The sequence below is a fragment of the Tympanuchus pallidicinctus genome, unplaced genomic scaffold (assembly GCF_026119805.1).
Source record: "Tympanuchus pallidicinctus isolate F22 unplaced genomic scaffold, pur_lepc_1.0 scaffold19, whole genome shotgun sequence".
In the NCBI taxonomy this organism is placed as follows: domain Eukaryota; kingdom Metazoa; phylum Chordata; class Aves; order Galliformes; family Phasianidae; genus Tympanuchus; species Tympanuchus pallidicinctus.
This window is the reverse complement of record NW_026294710.1, coordinates 15,684,460-15,698,695: the sequence shown is the minus strand read 5'-3', so window position 1 is coordinate 15,698,695 and position 14,236 is coordinate 15,684,460. Positions and strand designations below refer to the sequence as shown.

The 14,236-nt window shown below is 43.1% G+C and overlaps 1 protein-coding gene across 2 annotated transcripts in view; it reads right to left on the bottom strand.

Annotated features, from left to right (window-relative positions):
• EXOC4 (exocyst complex component 4) overlaps positions 1-14,236 on the bottom strand; it is a 399,307-nt gene that overhangs the window by 271,805 nt on the left and 113,266 nt on the right. For both annotated transcript variants that reach the window (XM_052680722.1, XM_052680723.1), the window contains exon 9: positions 11,456-11,544. In XM_052680722.1, the coding sequence (XP_052536682.1) occupies positions 11,456-11,544 (89 nt within the window). The remainder of the gene's footprint in view (positions 1-11,455; positions 11,545-14,236) is intronic.

Sequence of the window (14,236 nt, the reverse complement as noted above, 5' to 3'; positions counted from 1 at the left end):
CAGCTTGCAGGATATACAACTGGCAGAAAAGGCAGTTGGGCCTCCACAGATAACTCTTACACTTCTATTTTTTTAATTAGGATTGGCTACTCTGTCAAGCAAGAGAAATGAAAGCAATGTTTCAGCAATGTACTTAGTGTCTTCCAAATTAAGTTGGAGAAAACAAAACAGTTCCCCAACTGACAGAAAGGCAACCAAAAATCTGACCTGCATAAAGAAATGGATCAGGGCAAACTTCAGTAAAAGAAAAAAGAAATTACTTAAAAGTCCAAATGTCACTAAGATTTCATTGTGGAATAGAATCATAAATGGCCTGGGTTGAAAAGGACACAATGATCATGTAGTTCCAACCCCCTGCTGTGTGCAGGGTCGCCAACCAGCAGACCAGGCTGCCCAGAGCCGCATCCAGCCTGGCCTTGAATGCCTTCAGGGATGGGGCATCCACAACCTCCTTGGGCAACCTGTTCCAGTCACCATCTGGGTGAAAAACTTCCTCTTAATATCTAACCTAAATCTCTCCTGTCGCAGTTTAAAACCATTCACCCTCGTAAACAGCTATTCCCCTCCTGTTTATACGTTCCCTTCAACTACTGGAAGGCCACAATGACGTCTCCCCTGAGCCTTCTCTTCCCCAAGGTATACAAGCTTAAAAAAATAAAAAGAAAACACAAACATCTCAGAGCATCTTAGAACTCCACTCTGTTCAACTTGCCAGACTAAAAAATACACACACAAGTGTAAAAAATACACACACATGCACAAAATGCCATCAAAAAATTTTCAAAATAAAATCAGTGTTCCAGAAAGCACTCCTGGAGAGTGCACAGATCTCTTTCTAAAAGTGTATGTCATTTTGAAGGATATTTATTATAGCTTTGGTAATTAAAGGTCTCAGAAGAACAGAATTACTGGCTCTCATTGACCAAACTGAATTCCTGAATACTACTTGTATTCGGCTGATCCACATTCCCACTGGACAACGTATTGTTCATTTTATAGCCTAGCTCTACACACAGTGGTACTGCACAGGATCAAGCAACTGCCAAACTCTGACTCAAATGAAAGTATGTTATTAGCATCAACAGTAACTGAATCATAGAATCATTAAGGTTGGAGAAGACCATTAAGACCATCAGGTCAAACCAACAACCCATCCCCAATATGCCCACCAAACCATGTCCCCAAAGTCCAACATCTAACAGAAGAGAGGAAGGAATCTAAACCTAGGGGACTAAAGGTGCCCTGTAATACCTTGGTAACAAACGAAAAAGAAAACATATATATACGTATTCCTTAAACAAGTCAAGGAATAACAGAATCACTGAATCACAGAATGGCCTGGGCTGGAAGGGACCTCAAGGCTCATGAAGCTTCAATCACCCCAACACAGGCAGGCCCACAAACCTCCGTGTTTAATACCAGGCCAGGCTGCCCAGAGCCCCATCCAACCTGGCCATCTCTGACCTCCAGAGATGGACGGGGCATCCACAACCTGTCTGGGCAGCTGTTCCAGCACCTCTCCACTCTCTCTGTAAAGAACTTCCTCCTGACATCCAAACATAATTCTTCCCTCCTTCACTTTCAAACCATTTCCCCTTGCCCTGCTATTATCTACTATTTCAAAGAATTGACTCCTCTCCTGTTTGTAGGCTCCCTTTAGGTACAATAGCTACAATACTTTAGGCTGCAATGAAGTCACACTGCAGCCTTTTCTTCTCCAGGCTGAACAAGCCCAGCTCTCAGTCGGTCTTCGTAGGTGAGGAGCTCCAGCCCTAAAATCATCTTAGTGGCCCTCTTCTGCACCCTCTCCAACAACTTCCAAAGGAAGCTTTCCCAAGGAAATGACTCTTCATTAAATAACATCCAATGGATAGCTGGAGCTCAAAACTAGGATCTTGGTTTCAGATAGTTACAATTTTGGAAGAGAAAACGGCAGTACCAACCACTTAAACTATGGAAACCTTTTCATCCTTTCAGTTTGTTGCAGTCCACCTCCACCAGAGCAGCAATGACTCTTGTTCAAAGAGAAGCAGATGATCAGAAACCGGACCTCCTCAGACCAAACTGACAGAACACTGATCCTAAACAGCAAGATAGAACCATTTTAAATATATGGTTTACTACTGAACTCTACACAAAGGCACAAATTCCAGGAGAGTACGAAGCTCTCATACGGAGAGAAAAGAAGAAAGTATTACTTCAGATCACAGTAAGAAGAGTACCTGTTGAACTGTATCATGGTTATTTTATTGCTAGCTGTAGTGATGAAATGTTTCCGCAGTCCTTCTAAAAAGCAAAGCATGATTTCTGTTTCAGACTGGAACACATCTCACCCACTGAACCAGCACGGCCTGCTGCATGGCATACAGCAGCTCTTGCTGATGACAGAGGGGAAGAAGGAGAGCAGGCACCAATTCAAAGTCACATTACTGAACTGTGCCTATCCTGTTACTTCTCCCTGTGTTCACTGCTAAATTCAGACCATCTGACAGTCGCTTTGTTGAAGTTATATCCAATTAGAAATTAAACATATGAAAATGCGTGCCCCCAAATTCTTTAGTCATCCAGAACTCAAAGCTGAAAAGAAGCTGCACATAAGTACCTTGAAAATCAATGATTCTAAACAAGGGACGCTGTTACAGAGTGAGTCCCAGAAAACCTGAAACGTTTTCTTCTCTGAATTGGCACAATAAACCACAAAGCATACCTGGCCAGAGCAGCCTCCCAGCAATACTGAAGCAGTCATCTGTGGGAACAGTGTTTTTAAACACTGAGTACCTTCTTCTATGTCCTTCCTCATATCAAGATTGGACAGAAGTTTTGTGCTGGTAATTGACATAAAGAGAATGGAAAAAAATCAAAGCTAGTGCAGGAATTCGTAATTGATTCCATCACCTCTGATTTTCAGCCTTTATCTGACAAACTCTTCTACTGACACTACACCTTGATGCCTTCATGCCCTGGTATTATTGTTTTTCATATTAAGAAAGGACAAGGTGGTATATCTGGTAAGCTGCAAAGTAGAGTTATGAGAGGTCTGAAGTGACAGAAACCTAAGGCTTAAGAAGAAAAGGGCCTCAAGCCAAGAATGAGGATTTATTGGGGTGTCCCTAAGTGGAGAGCAATAGCCAAATTCTGAAGGCTGCCAGAGCTGAACATGGAGGTGCACTGCCCAGGGATGGAAATCAGTGAGCAAAGCACATCAGGGAGCAAAGGGCAACTGGTGTGCACTGCCAGACTTGTGCAAGGCCTCAGACTTGGTGGGCATGGGGGTGACATGTTAATGCTTGTACTAGGTGATCTCTGGTCTTTTCCAACCTTAATGATTCTATGATTCCAAGGTGTGACCTGTGAGTATAAATTGACAGTGCAAGCTAGGATTGAGCATCCTTAAAAACCTGACTGCTGCAAAAAGGGATGCAACAGCTGTGGGCATTGCTAGGTAAGATGTGGGACCAAGAACATGGCTAACATGGCTTCTAGCAACAGTTAACTTCATAACATTTGCTTTCACAAACACTTTCACTCAAAAATAATACATTAAGTAATGTAAATCATAGTAATTGAACTTTATGGTCATACTAAAAGCAGAAGCGGGAGGATAGGCAGCTTTTAAGTTTGGTTTGAAGTTGAAAGAGGGGGGAATTAGGTTGGATGTCAGGGGGAAGTTCTTTACAGATAGAGTAGTGAGGTGCTGGAACAGCTGCCCAGACAGGTTGTGGATGCCCTGTCCTTCCAAAGGCCAGGTTGGATGGGGCTCTGGGCAGCCTGGTCTGGTATTAAATGGGGAGCTCGGTGGCTCTGCCTGCAGCAGGACAGGGTGGAGCTTCATGATCCTTGTGGCCCCTTCCAACCCAAGTGATTCTATCATTCTATGACAAGCCTTCAGATACCTGCAGCGGATTAGAAAATAGCTTAAAAACGCAAACACCACACACTCAGAAGCAGCCCGTCTATTAAAATGAACACACACTGCCTCCTTCCCCAGGATGCAAATATTTTGACTATTTAAAAACCACTGCAGAACTCTCAATACACATCAGTTAGGGATGCAGACTAACCCCAAGGAAGCAATGGAAACCTGTTGCTGTTACTGAAATGCAAAGTGAGCACACTTGCTAACACTGGGACTTGGACAGCTCTCAACACAGCAAGGAGGACAGCACCAGGTTTCTCCTGCTTCCTTTTTTTTGGAATCTTCTCCCTGCACTCTTTGCCTCCCTCTGAATTCACTGTATCTTCAATAACAATCTCGGAGGCAAAATCAAGAAACAAATTATTTTCTTACACATAATCCCCCTTCTGCTGTCAAGTGCCTGACCCCAGTTTGATAATCTCATTTCCTGAGAATCAAAATGCTGGAAATTTAAGCTTCCTAGAGTGTTAATTGCGGCCCTGCTCCATTGCTAATCAAAAAATTGGATGTTTTGCATGAAAATGCTGCTCTAATTAATTCTCAGTCATAAAGCGCCCCGGTTTTAATAACCCCTTCTTGATTGGATAGCCTTTGAAGAGACAGTGCAGCTAATCCGCTAAACCAGAAAAAACACACGCAGAGGAAATAATAAGTGGGCTTACAAGGTCTGAACGAGATGATTGCATTAATACTGTCAAACCACAAAAAAGCAATTCTCTCCCCTCTCCTCCCCCCCCTCCCAGCTCAAAGAGAACTGTGATCCTCCACACCATGGGGAGACCAAAGCAGCTGCATGGCAGGAAGAGCCTGACATCAAACCACCTCCCCCCCCCATCATCAACTTTGGGTTCTTCAATGGGTTAGCCCTCTTCATTTTTTTTTTTTCCTAAAGGGGATTTTTAACTAGGACTGTCCGCTTGTCACAACATCTCCTTTAAGCAGACAAGAGTGATGCCGTTTCCCCCCTCCTCACTGCCTCCGACTGACAACGTATTATCATAGACATCTCTAAAAGGTGCTGAACCAAATTTTCATTATCCAAAGTGTCAAGATTCGTTTCTGTCAGCAGCACACACAGCTGGCTCCCTCCGGCAGCACTTTGGTGAATTCAAATGGAACAAGGCACCTACAAATAACTGCATTTTTCCTGGACCTGGCCTTACGCTGTGCCCTTGTCATACCAGATAGCATTTGCCTCCACTGCTATTTCTTGGCATCAAAGTCTTAATTAGCTGAGTTTCTCTTTGATTTCCTTAATTACTTAAAACCTTCTGCTAAGAAATGTTCAGCCTTCGATCAAAAATACTTAAAAGCAGCATAGTAGCGAGTAACCCAGCCCCGTTCCCCATCTCCAATTCATAGCACAGGGATCCTCAATGCTTACATTTTTCTCTTGGCCAACAAGAAAAAAAATAATCTTCAGAGGTTCCACTTACAAGAAATAAGCAAAAATCAATCAATCAATCAGTACCTACAGTCTCATTGCAAGAGACCTTTGTTTCCCAGCACAATTTGCCATCCTTAGGGCATGACACACCTTCAGTACTGTAGCCCTCCTACTGATTCACTTGGTGCTTGAGACTTTAAAAGTGCAGAAAGCAGGTAATGTCAGTTACGCCTGAACCATTCACCCACAGTCCCAACTTCTAGCAGGATCCAACTGAAACTGAACAAAACTTTCAGAAAACAGAAAAACAGCGTTGCATCACAGGGGATCCTAGGCAGAAACCACTAAACAGCTTCAAAAGAAACAGATTTTTTCCTGTTTCAGTTCAGCACACAAATTCTGTCTGGTAGTTGGGGGAATACAGCTTGGGAGCATGAATTTCATTCTGCGCTCCATCAAACACTTTTTCTGTGAAGTCAACTTCTTTCTGGCTGCCTTGTATAGCTAGCACTGCCCTGCCTTCAGAGACAGTAAGAGCACAAACCATAGAACCACTGAATAGCTTAGGTTGGAGGAAACCATAAAGATGATCCAGGTCCAACCCAAATGTCATTGGCAGGGTTGCCACCCACCACATCAGGCTGCCCAGGGCCTCATCCAACCTGGCCTTCAGCACCTTCAGGGATCCAGGGGCATCCACAACCACTCTGCACAACCTGTTCCAGTGCCTCACTACCCCTGGAGCACCAAATTTCTTCCTAACATCCAAGCTAAATTTTCCCTCTCTTAGTTTACAGCCTTTCCTCCCTCTCCTATCACCATCAGATCATCTAAGAAGTCACTCCCCATCCTGCTTGTAAGCTCCCTTCAAGTACTCCAAGGCCACAATGAGGTCTCCCCAGAGCCTTCTCTTCTCCAGGCTCAACACCAACAACTCCTTCAGCCTTTCTTTGTAGGAAAGGAGCTCCAGCTCTCCAAGTATCTTCAGGGCCTCCTCTGGACCTGCCCCAACAGCTCTGTGTCTTTCTTGTGACTGGAGCCACAGACCCATGTGCACTACTCCAGATGGAGCCTCAGAAGGGCAGAGTAGAGGGGACAGTCACCTCCCTCCCTGCTGCCACATCTCTGTTGATGCAGCTCAGGATACAGTTGGCCTCCCAGGCTGCCAGATCACACTGCTGGCTCATACCAGGTTTTTCATCTACCAGGACCAAGTCTGTCCTTGCAGGACTGCTTTCAGTGAGTCCTTCTTCCCATCTGTACACATATCTGGGGTTGCCCTGACCCAAGTGCAATACCCTGCATTGGCTTTGTAGAGATTATGAAATAGTTCTCGTACAGAGTTGCATACCATCCTAGAAACAAAAGTACATGCAGGCAGTGATTTCTCATGGGGCACTACAAGAGAGAATAGAATCACAAGTTGGAAGGGATCCATAAGGATCACAGAGTCCAACTCCTGGCTCATACACAATGCCCTCCCGACCCTCCCCCATCTTTGCAGCCCTCCTTTGGATGCCATAATGTATTCAGACTTCAATCAGCACAATCTAACAGAAGACTGGGACTGGAATTAGGACTAATTCTGCTTCACCACCCCTTCCAGGATGATTCGATTCATCCCTCAGCTTGCACAGCTACAATCAAAGTAAAATCCTACTTCACAAAGGCCTGGAGAGGTTTAATTAATTTTGAATTGTGCAATCTTCTGGGGTGAAAGCATTAAGAAGCCTAAATTTTAAGAGGTGATGAGCAGCTGTGGAGTCCATTAACATCCACGGGAACAACAGCTGCTCAGGAGCACTTCACATTTCATTCTTAAAAACGTCCCAGATGTACAACACAAGCAAAGCTGACCTCGATAGGAATTACCAGGCCCTGCACACGCAGAGATAACAGCAGCCGGATGCTATTTTCATGCTGATCAGCACCCTCAAAGCTGTTCAGATTTTCACAGAGTACAAAAACATCTTTTACCATTTCTGCTGATAAATTCAACTGAGGCCACAGTAAGCATAGCTATGTTAATTCCCTATAGCCACAAGACTCTGAAACAATACCTGACATATCTAGAAGAAAGTGCTCCTGCCATGGCTCTAGCCACAGCTTTGCAAAATTTAGACATTTAAATGTCTAGAAGACAGATTTCCAAATCCTTGTACAGTGGAGCTGTGCTGGTGAAGGCTGCTTGACCACGTGAAAGCCTTTCAGGTACGGAAACACATGAGTATCATGCTCAGTACAATGAAATTGAAAGTAGGGTTGGTGCCTTTAAACATTGCCAGAATACCAATCCAGAAATCCAGACATGCATAGATGTTATTCAGACCACAAGTGGCTTTTCCTCTTAATTTTTTCTTGAAACCACATTTTCCTGACACCAACCACATCCAACTTAATAAGAAAAAAAAACAAGGCCCTTGCAGACCATCTCCAGCCCAAATGACCCCTCCTACCATCCACTGCTCCTCTTGCAGTCCCTGACTCCCCCCATCCACACAGAGAAACCACATTTTTCTTCTGCTCCCAAGGATTTGTTGGTAATTGAAGGCAATAGTGGAATAAAATAAGAGGCACACATGGGATTCATTCCAGTAGTCACTGACAAGCAACCACCTCTGCAATGAAATACAGCAACGTTTTAGCCAAGTTTCTTACAAAAAGAAGAGTTATCTGATCTTCTGTCTGTCCCACCCTCACAACAACTGAGCTGGAGAGCCAATTTCAGCCAAACGTGACAGGGAATAGATCTTAAAAGTAGTAAATTCTTAGAGGTTTTGTGGAAACAGACAGCCCTGCAGCTGACAGTGGGATAAATCTGTGCCTCCAGAGAAGGAAGAGCTTCAGTGAGTATTCATTAGCCCTCCATGCTGCTGAACCTACCAGCACAGGGCTTCCATGGCACAGGGCTTCCATGCTACAGGGCTGCTTGCTTGGTGCATACTTTACTGGATCCAGCCATGGCACAGCCTGCTTTTTGCTTAGCAGGTAGTTTGGGTACACAAGCATGTGCTGGGAGCAAAGAAGTGAGGGGTCTGAATCTGCTGGTCAGACATGGTGAGAGTTGTGGTTAATGAAGAAGAACTATTAAGGGAGAAAAGAACACATCTGCATTGAACCGAGCAGCAGTCATTCAGCTGCTCCTGTAATAAAAGTATTTGCTTTTGAAATATACCCCTATTCTTTAAGACTTCACATAAACAGGAGGGAATGGTTTTAAACTAAGACAGGGGAGGTTTAGGTTAGATATTAGGAGGAAGTTTTTCACACAGAGGGTGGTGACACACTGGAACAGGCTGCCCAAAGAGGCTGTGGATGCCCCATCCCTGGAGGCATTCAAGGCCAGGCTGGATGTGGCTCTGGGCAGCCTGGGCTGCTGGTTGGCGACCTGCACACAGCAGGGGGTTGGAACTGGATGATCATTGTGGTCCTTTTCAACCCAAGCCATTCTATACTTCTACTATAGAAAGAACATCGTATTTGACAACGGGCAGAAGGACTCAAAGAAGGAAAATGTAAACTGCCCTGCTAGCACATGGCCAAGGCATACTCTTGGGAAAAAAAAAAAAAAAAAAAACAAGAAAAAAAAATGAGAAGCTTTATAATGATCATTTTTCCTTTGTAATTTTTTTAATGACATTGTACTTCTGACAGCATCCCAGGGCAGCACACCTGCGTCAGTCTATAAGGAGATATTGCTTCTGTTTTCTTCTGTTAATGACAGCTGTCAAATGACTTCTGTGTCCAACTTAAAGAGAAAAATACATGGCCTAAGTCATCCTCTAACTGTTCCAGGGGAATGAGGTGCCAGCACTATTCCTTCCATCTCTAAACCACTTACAGAAGTTCCCTTTCTCCCACTGAGGGATAATGTCTGCTTTACACACTGCATTATTTCAGTCCAAACGGAAGAGGTTAATGACAAAGCATTGCTCAGATCTTGGCACATTTTAAGGCCATTTAAATTAAATTCTTACTTATTCTTACTTCAAAAAATTTGGCACGGACCAAACTTTCATAAGTTTTTCTTTTTTTTTTTTTATTTTATTTTATGCACATGTTTCTTTGAAGATCTTTCAGGAAAAAGATGTCCTAACAAGCCACCCTCCTCCTGCTGCCACTGATACATCATCCCTGTGGATAAGGCTGTCAAGGAAGAGAAACTGCGTGGCATTCACAGAAGAGAGAATGTCACATGCCTGCCTTCCAGTAACCTGACTGAACAATTAAATTGTATTCCTCTTTAAAAGGGATAAAAATCAAAATGCAGATCTTGCTGAGGTCTGGGATTCAGGAAGATTAATGAGCTACCTAAAAGGGAACAGTAGCTTATAATAGAAAGAGAAGATAGTAGATTTTTAACATAAAGTTCAAAGGGAAACTTTTCTTGATGGTTAAACAGCAAAGATTTCATAGCAAAATCATCTCATTCATTGTCCCTATTGACTCCCTACATTGACTTTTTGTCACCTACTGCATCACGTTCCAGCTCTTCCAATTCATCCATAAAGGGCAATACCATCTTGTCCCTATCCATGCTAATTCCTGTATTTTGTCCTTTTCTCTTTTGTCAGCTCATAAGCTTTGTTCTTCCCAACCCCACACTAGCTCCAAGGCTGAAGTCTGCATACATCTCCTTCACACTCTTCTCTTGAAAACTCTCACAATATTCAGCACATGGCAAATGCTGCCTCAACATTTGTCTTCTATCAATGAGGAGTTCTCTCTCAAGAAACATGGCCATGCCCTACAGCAGTAGCAAGTTCCAAACCTAAAGGAACTATTTAAAAAAGCATCCTCAGCTTGGTGTGACAGTAATGGCCACTGCACCATGAGAAGCCTCAGCATCTGTGCCATACAATGGCTCACACTTCGGACCCTGCTGAACTGGATCACTTCTTTCAGATGACCCCAAGTTCAAGTACAGGTGACAAGATTTTGAAGGTGAGAATTTGAGTCTTGAAAGATGCAGAGCTGTAAGATGAACACCTTCCAAGCGTACCAAGAGGTGATATCATAATTTGAAAGACAAGTATCTTCACTTTATCTTATTTTTATATGCTGTCAGATTATAGCGTCCTTAAGTTGACAGTTGCTGCCCACATCTTTTTATCTCAGATTCTTCCTTCTAGTAAATGGAAAAGTGTCTGAATATTAGCCAGTGTCATTACGTGCTTGAGCATCGGTAAGAAGATCCCCTTTTTAAAGGCACTTAAGCAAAGCAACTGGTCCAAAAAAACACTGTACACCTCTGAGTGCTTCTTACTCCACTCTTTCAGGTGGAGTTGAGCATAACTAAATTATCTAAGAAAGAAGGGAACACAAATATCCAGTATTTTGACTGGATTACCAATTGTCCTCAAATAAAAGCCATCTGAGAATTACCACGTGCAAGATTTCAGGGAGAAATTCTACCCTCGTCCATCAATATAGACTCTTCAGAGACTACAGTATATTCTTTTTTGGTTAGTCCAGTAGGAAACTCCAATGGATGATACAGAAAAAAAATAATCCTGCTATTCAATGCATGGCAGTCTTAAGATATTTCCCTGCTGTTGCTCTCAAAACCAAGAGCTCACAGTGAATTAAGACATCCAGGAAAAAATATGTGAAATGACACCATGCTCAGAGAACGTTTTTCTGTGTACAAAGAACATTTGTCACAAGCAATATAAACCAGCACGAGTAGTCCAGTGCCTCACATTCACCATTTTCAAACACTTTAACTCTTCATCTTTAAGTGCTGTATAAAAGAAGAATCGGTCACTTCAGTCCATCCAATGGAAATTCATGCTTCAAACGTGAGACAATTGAGTTGAGCTCCCAAAATAATCCAGGAGAAGTACATAACATTCAGTGTATGACAGAGGGAAATAAATTGCAGATAAAGAAGCAAACATTAACTCCAAGTACCCAAACACAATGCTCGCAGAGAGACTGTTCATATTTCACCTGTTGTTTTATGACAAGAACCTTTAGCTGGAAGTGCAAAGGGCATAAATAGAAGCCCAGGTACAAGAATAAACCAAACTGGAGTGATTTAGACAAGCCACATGGCAAACTGGAGAGGTATTAATTCTTTGATGTAGCACGGAAGAGATAGTTTCTACAAAACAGAATTATTCAAACTTTCACAGAATCTATTTTCATACCTTGAAGTTCTCCACTTCTGCTGTACAGCTCCCTTCTCTGCTCACGCAAATAGGCACTCATGCTAATAGCATGGGAGGAGGATTCAAACCTGTAATTAAAAAATATATAAATCCAGTCAGCCTTCTTGTAAGCACCCGTCAGCTCTAAACAAAATGCATTTCCCTGCATATCTGAGCAAAACGATGAAGGCAGACAAAACCACTCTTTCCCTATAAAATTTGATCACCGTTGCACCAAATTCTGGCACTTCCAATCAGTGCAGCTCTGCTGGAAAAAGACACAGAGCTGCCTGCATGGCATGGAGATGGCTCCTCTGAGCCATCAGCTGGGAACACTCGATCATTCACATAGGAATGGCTCCAAAAAATTGGTAAAATCCAAACCAAAGTGATAAGTTAGTATCGTACAAGTTGTCAACAGGCATATATGTAAAGCCACAAATTATTAACTAATACTTTCATTGCAACTAAGAATTAATTATTACTTTTTGTATGGCTCCAATACTCTACAAGGATTAATCTGAGAAGAGACACTTTTCAACCAATGGAGCCCCATTAACACAATGTTTGTCACTGAGAGTAGAAATGACACTGCAGCATTTCAGGACAGCTCTGGGCTTGCCATGATTTGAGCTGGATGCTCCTGGGGTCTAATGTCCCATGGCCAAGGAGCATGAGGTCAGCAGCAGCCCTTTGTATCCAGGTTGGGCAGTTCTGCCACAGTCAGTGGGAACAAAGCATTTTCAAACTATCAAAGTGAACTGAAGAATTCATGGTGAAGATCACAAGATGTGGAGGTGCTTCTGCCAACGATGAATGAATCCAGCCTCAGCATCAAGCAGAGGGACACTCACAAGGTATCATGCCGCATACAGTGTGATGCTTACGTTACTTTTTGTGAGCATTTATAAGCCCTCTTTCCTGGATCCATTCTTCTCCCATGCTCCTCTTTCCACTCACCATCTCTACTCTCATAATCCTTTCCTATCCTCATGCTGGTCCTCCAGTGGCACATTGTTCTTTAGAACATAGAATCATAGAATGGCTTGGGTTGGAAGGGATCCTCCCAAGGATTATCAAGTTTCAATCCTCTGCCACAGGCAGGGCCACCAACCTCCAGAGTTACACATAATTATAGTCAAGCATGAGACTAACATGTTGAGTATTCAACAGCTGCTTCTACAATCCATTCCTTCATTCCTTTCCCAAGAATGCCCGATCTCAGTCTTGCCAGTGGGCAAGACTGCCAGTGGGCAATCCAATCTGCAAGGGAGATGGCAACCCAAATATGAGGCTAGCAGGCTATAAGAAAGAAGGAGATAGACTCTTCAGCACGGTCTGTTGTGATAGGACAAGGGGAAATGGTTTCAAACTATAAGAGGGGAGATTTAAAGTTTTTTGGTTTGCTTTTTTTTTTTTTTAATTACAATAAGGGTGGTGAGGCAACGGAATGCAATGCCCAGAAAGCAGGTGGATGCCCCATCCCTGGAGACACTCAATCAGGATGGTGCAGGCTCTGAGCAACTTGACCAAGCTGTAGGTGCCCCTGCTGACTGTAAGGGAGTTGGATGAGATGTCCCTTCTACAATTCTATGATTCTAAAAATGCAAATGGCACCTTTTTGGAAAAGAAGAAAGCCAGGCTTATGATGACTCAACCTATCTGGTCTGCCAAAGAAACCTGCACCTGAAGTTCTACTTTCTCAATTAATATTAAGCAACTAAACCCATCAAGACCCCTCCCCTCCCCCCGAGAATTGTACCTATTTTTGAGATAAGGAATGATTCAAAGTCTCTTCCAAATGCTGATTTCCAGATTGTGAGACCCAATTCAGGAGTCCTCACTCCCTCCACTACTGCTACATCACATAATACATGTGAGCACACAACTAGCAAAAGTACTCAGTATTTAGAAAATTAGCTTCTAACAAGCTATCACAGGGCACAGCACAAACACCTGCATCAAGCTGCAGGGAAAACACAAGGTGGAGCTCTGCCCTAAGAGACTTCTGAAGGGAGGAATTAAACACAGATATTCTGATGACAAGTGGATGGCTCGTCTGATTTGGACAGAGCTAATGGAAAGGCACAAAAAGAACCTTGCAGCCGATGTGAAAAGCACTGAAGATGATAGAGAAGACAAGAATAACACTCCATCAAACATGCACATCCCTCAGTGGACTGAGAAATTCCATTTCAACTGAGATTTCCATAGATATGGTGACAGATGACAGAAGACAGATAACCAAATAATAGATCCCAATAAGTGCTGCTGTCACCACAGTGCCAGCAATGACTTGGTGACAGGACCACGAGTGGTAAGAGACGTGCTGTTCCTATGAGGTTAGTCACCTTCACTTTAAACAATTACACCTACCTTCACTCTCTGCTGACAAACTAATATACACGCTTAAATTGCTGTAGGTGAAACAGAGCATCCTTATTCCTCAAGCCTAAATGCCCCAAGTACACCCAAGAACAGATATAAAATGAAAATGTGAACAGCCCTATTTTGTTCCAGCAGAGATCTGTAAGACAGAGTAAATTCAAAGAGCATGATTTTCACCCAAATAACAATGGGAATGTTAAAAAACAGGTGGGGAGGAATAACCATGGGTTGACAGGGTGGCAGGAGATACTCTGACATCCTACAGGCAACGTTTAACCTTCTAATAACAAGAGATTACATAGACAGCTAAACCTGTGAGAGGGAAGTGCAAAAGACTGGTTTATAACTGAAGCCTAAAGGTACCATGAGAATACAGCTGCTATACAGCCATGC